Source organism: Mandrillus leucophaeus, unplaced genomic scaffold (genome assembly GCF_000951045.1).
Source record: "Mandrillus leucophaeus isolate KB7577 unplaced genomic scaffold, Mleu.le_1.0 Scaffold264, whole genome shotgun sequence".
Classification (NCBI taxonomy): domain Eukaryota; kingdom Metazoa; phylum Chordata; class Mammalia; order Primates; family Cercopithecidae; genus Mandrillus; species Mandrillus leucophaeus.
The window spans coordinates 2,548,587-2,555,461 of record NW_012102743.1 but is presented as its reverse complement, the minus strand read 5'-3'; the positions used below and the strand labels follow the sequence as shown (position 1 = coordinate 2,555,461).

General features: G+C 41.4%; 1 protein-coding gene across 5 annotated transcripts in view; it reads right to left on the bottom strand.

Moving 5' to 3' along the window:
• Window positions 1-6,875, bottom strand: part of DPY30 (dpy-30 homolog (C. elegans)) — a 28,304-nt gene that overhangs the window by 4,823 nt on the left and 16,606 nt on the right. For 3 of the 5 annotated variants that reach the window (XM_011984250.1, XM_011984248.1, XM_011984251.1), the window contains exon 5: window positions 5,509-5,862. In XM_011984250.1, coding sequence (XP_011839640.1) covers window positions 5,790-5,862 — 73 coding nt within the window. In that variant the 3' untranslated portion in view covers window positions 5,509-5,789. Of the gene's footprint in view, window positions 1-2,648; window positions 2,729-5,034; window positions 5,088-5,288; window positions 5,421-5,508; window positions 5,863-6,875 lie in introns of those variants that run through there. The other 2 variants (XM_011984246.1, XM_011984247.1) reach the window with 2 other exon arrangements.

The window sequence follows — 6,875 nt, the reverse complement described above, 5'->3', positions numbered from 1 at the left end:
TATTTTTAGTAGAGATGGGGTTTTACCATATTGGCCAGGCTGGTCTCGAACTCCTGACCTCTGGTGATCCGCCTGCCTTGGCCTCGCAAAGTGCTGGGATTACAAGTGTGAGCCACCATGCCCAGCCAAAGGCTGGCAAGGTTTTTTAAAAAACAATTATTCATTACCAACTACCCCTTTTATCACTGGTGACCTATTTTCCACTATTTTATTACTTTTCTTCTTTGCTAATTTATACCTAGAGATTGTATTTTAATAAGTGGATTTTCGGTTATAACCACTCACAGGTTCATCTTTTGTGCCTCATTTTTCCAGTCTGATATGTCATCAGGCCTCCAATTGTTAATGCCATTTTGGAATCCAGTCCAGGAAAATACCTGGCTACAGTTTTGTATGCTCCTCCTAAAACAATTCTGTCACTTCTAACAGGAAGTTATCCATCTTAAAATCCCACTGTACCTTCTCCTAAATGACGTTCAAATAAAAGTTCAATATTCTTCCTTTAGGTGCATCAGAACTAGGTAGATGATCTCCTTCTATCCAACCCACTCTTCTCCCTTTTTTTTTTTTTTCAATTCAGGGTTTCTATTTCCTCCAGGAATCTATTCCTGATTCACTCTACTGATCCTCCCAACTAACCCACCCACCAACGTAATTCATGAACTCACTCTTAAGGGATACAGTAGGTTTTACTCAATTTTTGTATTTATTTACTAAACAACGTCTGCATTAAATGGTCAAAGGTTAGGAACTGTTTATATGCTTCCCAGTTACATATAATATACGACACCAAAGTATAATAGTAACTTTCTTTTTTGTTGTTGTTTTTTTGAGACGGAGTATCGCTCTGTCACCCAGGCTGGAGTGCAGTGGTGCGATCTCGGTTCACTGCAGCCTCAGCCTCCTGGGTTCAAGCAATTCTCCTGCCTCAGCCTCCCGAGTAGCTAGGATTACAGGTGTCAACCACCACGCCCAGCTAATTTTTGTATTTTGGGTAGAGGCAGGGTTTCACCATGTTGGCCAGGCTGGTCTCAAACTCCTGACATCAGGTGATCCACCCACCTCAGTTTCCCGAAGTGCTGCGATTACAGGCGTGAGCCACAGCACCAGGCCATATAGTAGTAACTTTCTAAACTGACTTCCATTTAACCAATTTATGAGAGTAAGTGGAGCTCTCCATTCCCTCAGTAAAATAACACTGAATAATGCCCATGAATAAACTGAACTCTTGAAGCTACTGTGCTACACTCTTTAAGAAACTCTCAGCTGGGTGTGGTAGCTCACGCCTGTAATCCCAACACTTTGAGAGGCCAAGGCAGGTGGATTACTGGAGGTTAGGAGTTCAAGACCAGCCTGGCCAACATGGTGAAACCCCGTCTCTACTAAAAATACAAAGTTAGCTGGGTGTGATGGTGTGCGCCTGTAATCCTAGCTTTTAGGGAGGCTGAGGCAGGAGAATTGCTTGAACCCAAGAGGCAGAGGTTGCAGTGAGCCGAGATTGTGCCATTGCACTCCAGCCTGGGCAAAAAGAGCGAAACTCTGTCTCAAAAACACACACACACACACACACACACACACACACACAGAGAGAGAGAGAGAGAGAGAGATGGGTTTGAATCCCTGCCAAAAACTTAATTCCTCTGTAACCTTAAGGAAATTATTCAAATGTTTCTTCATCTATAAATGAAGTGTTAAACTAGCCAGGCGTGGTGGTGTGTACCTGTAGTCCCACCTGCTCAGGAGGCTGACGCGAGAAGATGACTTGAGCCCAGAAGTAAGCTATGCTCTCACCACCGGGCTCCAGCCTGGGTGACAGAGCAAGACCCCGTCTCAAAAACAAATAAATAGGCTGGGTGCAGTGCCTTTCACACCTATAATCCCAGCACTGTGGGAAGTTCTGGCAGGTAGATAGCTTGAGGTCAGGAGTTCGAGTTCAAGACTAGCCTGGTCAACACAATGAGAACTCGTCTCTGCAAAAGCTTAAAATAAAAAAAAAAATCAGCCAGGTTCAGCAGTATACCTATAGTCCCAGCTACTCAGAAGGCTAAGGCAAGAAGCTCACTTGAGCCTAGGACTTCAAGGTTGCAGTAAGCTATGGCCATGCCATTGCACTCCAACCTGGGTGACAGAGCAAGACCTCATCTCTAAATAAATAACGTATTAAAATTAAAATTAAACCTACCCCAAACTTTGAGGGGTGAGGAATATGTTTATGACCTTGATGGTAGTTATGGTTTCAGTGATCTATAGTTATCTGCAAAGTAATCAAGTTGTATATATTAAATATATACAGCTTTTTGTTCAATTATACCTTGATAAAGTGATTTTTAAAATAAACAAAAAATAGGGATAAATTTTTTAAACTTAAATCCACCTCACAGGTTCAAGGATTAAATGACAACTCATGTAAATATTTAGCATGCTGCCTGGCACATAAGTACTCAAGTAAGTATTATGTAGACTGCCAGGAAAAGACATTCCTTGCCAGGCACAGTGGCTTGCACCTGTAATCCCACCATTTTGGGAGGCCAAGGCAGCAGGATCACATGAGGTCAGGAGTTTGAGACCATCTGGGCAACACAGTGAGACCTCACTTCTTAAAACAAAAAAAAATTGGCCAGGCATGGTGGCTCACGCCTGTAATCCCAGCACGTTGGGAGGCCGAGGCAGACAGTTTGCCTGAGCTCAGGAGTTTGCGACCGTCCTGGGCAACACGGTGAAACCCCGTCTGTAGGAAAATACAAAAAATTAGCCAAGTGTAGTGGCATGCGCCTGAAGTCCTAACTACTGGGGAGGCTGAGGCAGCAGAATTGTTTGAACCTGGGAGACGGAGGTTGCAATGAGCTACTGCACTCCAGCCTGGGCAACAGAGCGAGACTCCATCTAAAAAAATTAATAAAAAGACATTTCTATTCTCAGCCCTTACCACTGTAAATATGCCAAGTATTGCATATTTACACTTCCAAAACTAGAATATCTTCTAATCGGTCCTTAACCAGAGGTATCAGAATGCCTTAAAGATTTTTGTCAGGCCGGACACAGTGGCTCACACCTATAATCCCAGCACTTTGGGAGGCTGAGGTGGGCGGATCACCTGAGGTCAAGAGTTCAAGACCAGCCTGGCCAACATGGTAAAACCCTGTCTCTACTAAAAATACAAAAAGTAGCCGGGCACGGTGGCACGTACCTGTAATCCCAGCTACCGGGGGGACTGAGACTGGAGAATCGCTTGAACCCAGGAGGCAGAGGTTGCAGTGAGCCGAGATTGTACCACTGCACTCTAACCTGGGCAACAGAGCAAGACTCCATCTCAAAAAACAAAAACAAAAAAGGCTCTGTCCCATTGGGTCATGTTCACCAGGTGACAGCTTTAGAAGCCCCTTAACACATACATAATACTTATATTATGTACAAAATTTGTATTTTTATATTGATTTTTATGTTTATATTGTTTATACTTATATTTGGAAAGTTCCCCCAAGTAGCTCTGATGAGAATCGTTGGTAAACAACCACTGCTAAAGATTATTGATCTCTTAATAAGATTACCCAATTATGGGTGTGGTGGCTCACACCCATAATCCCAGAACTTTGGGAGGCTAAGGTGGGCAGATCACCTGAGGTCAGGAGTTCAAGACCAGCCTGGCCACCATAGTGAAACCCCATCTTTACTAAAAATACCAAAATTTGCTGGGGACAGTGGCATGCACCTGTAATCTCAGCTACTCAGGAGACTGATACAGGAGAATCAAGCCTGCGAGCTGGAGGTTGCAGTGAGCCAAGATCACATTGCACTCAAGCCTGGGCGACAGAGCAAGACCTTGTCTCAAAAAAAAAAAAAAAATTACCCAATTACTACTCAGATGTTAAAAAATCACTAAAAAGACTTGGGTGGATTAACTTATGAGTTAGCCAAATAACCAAAATAAATTTGATAGAATACTTACAAAAACTACTATATAAGAAGATCCCAGTATGTCCAGGTTTTTCCTATTCAGATATATAGATCTGCAGATGTAAACCAAAAACATAGCACCTCCCACAAATGTCAGTTCTACTAAAGTAAGTATTTCCTGTGTTAAAGAAAACTATAAGGCATACCTAGTCGGCATTATTTATTTATTTTATTTATTTTTTTATTTTGAGACAGATTCTCACTCTGTCGCCCAGATTGGAGTGCAGTGGCACGATCTTGGCTTACTGCAACCTCCGCCTCCCAGGTTCAAGCAAGTCTTCTGCCTCAGTCTCCCGATCAGCCTCCCGAGTAGCTGGAACTACAGGAGCGTGCCACCACGCCCAGCTAATTTTTGTAATTTTAGTAGAGACAGGGTTTCACCATATTGGCCAGGGTGGTCTCGAACTCCTGACCTTGTGATCCACCCGCCTCGGCCTCCCAAAGTGCTGGGATTACAGGCGTGAGCCACCGCGCCCAGCCAATCAGCATTAAATTTCTAACTCTGCAAAGGCCTTAACAGGTTTAGCTTGGAGACATACGACTTTAATAGGCTTCTTTCAATTTTGGCACTGACATTTTAAGCTAGATAATTCTTGGGGAGGGAGAAGATGGGCATGCAGGTTGTCCTATTCATTGTTAAGATGTTTTAACAGCATCTATACGCAGTAGATGCCAGTAGAACCCCACCTAGCTGGGCATGGTGGCTCACGCCTGTAATCCCAGCATTTTGGGAGGCCAAGGCAGGTGGATCACAAGGTCAGGAGTTCAAGAACCCCACCTGATTCTAGTCGTGACAACCAAAATGTGTCCAGACATCAACAAGTGTTCTCTGGGGAAACGGGGGTGGGGAGAGATCATCACTCCTCTTTGAGAACCACTGCTCTAGTGGATGTTTTTTCCTGGCTCTTTTATGGCAGTTTCTCTATTTTCTGAGCTAGTGAGCCATCTCCATTTCTTCACAGGGGACAATGAGAATAGACCCCAAAAAGAACTGGCTGCTGCTTTTTATTGCAAAGAGAAGCAATGAAATTCAGCAACACATTGGTAGAACCGGATTTGAATTCCCATTCAAAAACTTACCAGCAGTGTTGTCTTGAGCATGTCACTTAACCTCTCCAAGTCTGTTTCCTCATCTGCAAAATGGGAATAATAATATCTACTTTGCAGAGCTGCCATATCAGAGATCATTTAAGTAAAAATGTACTATGCCTGAAACTTAGTAGGAATGCAATAAATTATAGCTATTACTATAAATATTGATAACATTGGAGGATATTGTATCCCCTTTGCAATGCTTTTATTAGTACTCCAACTTTATTGTACATTAGAATCACCTGTGATACTTGTTAAGCCATTGAAGACGCCCAGATCCCACCCTCAGAAAGGTCCAGAAACAATGCTGAGAAAAATTGGCTGAATTTTTTACATTATACTTGACTGCTGTATTTTCTCTCTGTTGTAAAACTCTGCAGCATTTGAAGACAGAAGAAAAAGAGAAATTCATAAAACAATCATGTAAAATATGTGTCATATAGAACAAAAACTACTTTAAAATAATGGTGTTTTGACAGTTTATTTTGAAGGTCATTTTAAAAACAAAGTTAAAGACAATCTGAGAAAAAATTGCACAGAATACACTCATTAAATAGGTATGGTTTATGGTGATTAAATCAAAATAAGGGAAATATGTTCTCTTCTGCAATTCCAGAAATAGGTTCTGTTGTCCGGAAGGTTCTTATACATCCAAAAAGGGGGGATAATCATGGCAATTAAAGCTGCCTCTTAATCATGTAAATCTACAGTAGCAACTAAATTTTTCTGTTCTTCCCATTAAGTCAGTTTCGATCTTCAAACTGTGCCTTGTTTTTTAAAAGATAAGATGCTAGAAATTCAATGGGATTTGGTGGTCTGTAAGGGAAAAGAAATCCAAAGTTTAGAAATATATTTCCTAGATGTGTTAATTTAAACATATTGTTCCATAATGAAAACTCATCTTTTTAAGTTTAATTTTCATTTCACAGTCAAAGGACATTTGTAGTAAATAAAATAAATGAGATAAGCAAGCAAATTAATTAGCCAACAAAATAGTTTAATGAGACTGAAATTTTTGTATGGCTTAAATCTAGTTATGAACTCAATTTTAAAACATGTTTAAAAAATGTATTGACAATGGGATGATCATTACCCCAAAGAGAATAATGACTTGAAGGGGTCACATGGATGGCTTCTGAGATGCTGGCAGTATTCAGTTTCTTGATCTGACTGCAAGCTACACAGGTATGTTTAGTTTGTGAAAATTCATCAAGCTGTATACCTATGATATGTGTAATATTCTGTGTAATATCCTTCAATAAAAGAACAAAAATAATATAGGACAGTGGATGTAGCATCACTAAGACATGTAGATGAACTCAAGTGACTAGTCAAAGAAGCAACACTAATACAGATAAGTAGGCTATGTTTCTTTTCTAAAAGCTACTTCTTTCTTTCTTCAAATACTTAAAATAAATAATTCTAATACTATTTAATACAACTACAGTGCACCTAAGAAGATAAACACATTTATAAAACTAAGAGGAGATATTTCATATTAACACTTCTTTTTTTTTTTTTTAGACGGAGTCTCGTTCTGTCACCCAGGCTGGGATGCAGTGGCCGGATCTCAGCTCACTGCAAGCTCCGCCTCCTGGGTTCACGCCATTCTCCTGTCTCAGCCTCCCGAGTAGCTGGGACTACAGGCACCTGCCACCTCGCCCGGCTAGTTTTTTGTATTTTTTAGTAGAGACGGTGTTTCACCGTGTTAGCCAGATGGTCTCGATCTCCTGACCTCGTGATCCGCCCGTCTCGGCCTCCCAAAGTGCTGGGATTACAGGCTTGAGCCACCGCACCCGGCCCATATTAACACTTCTATGTAAATTATT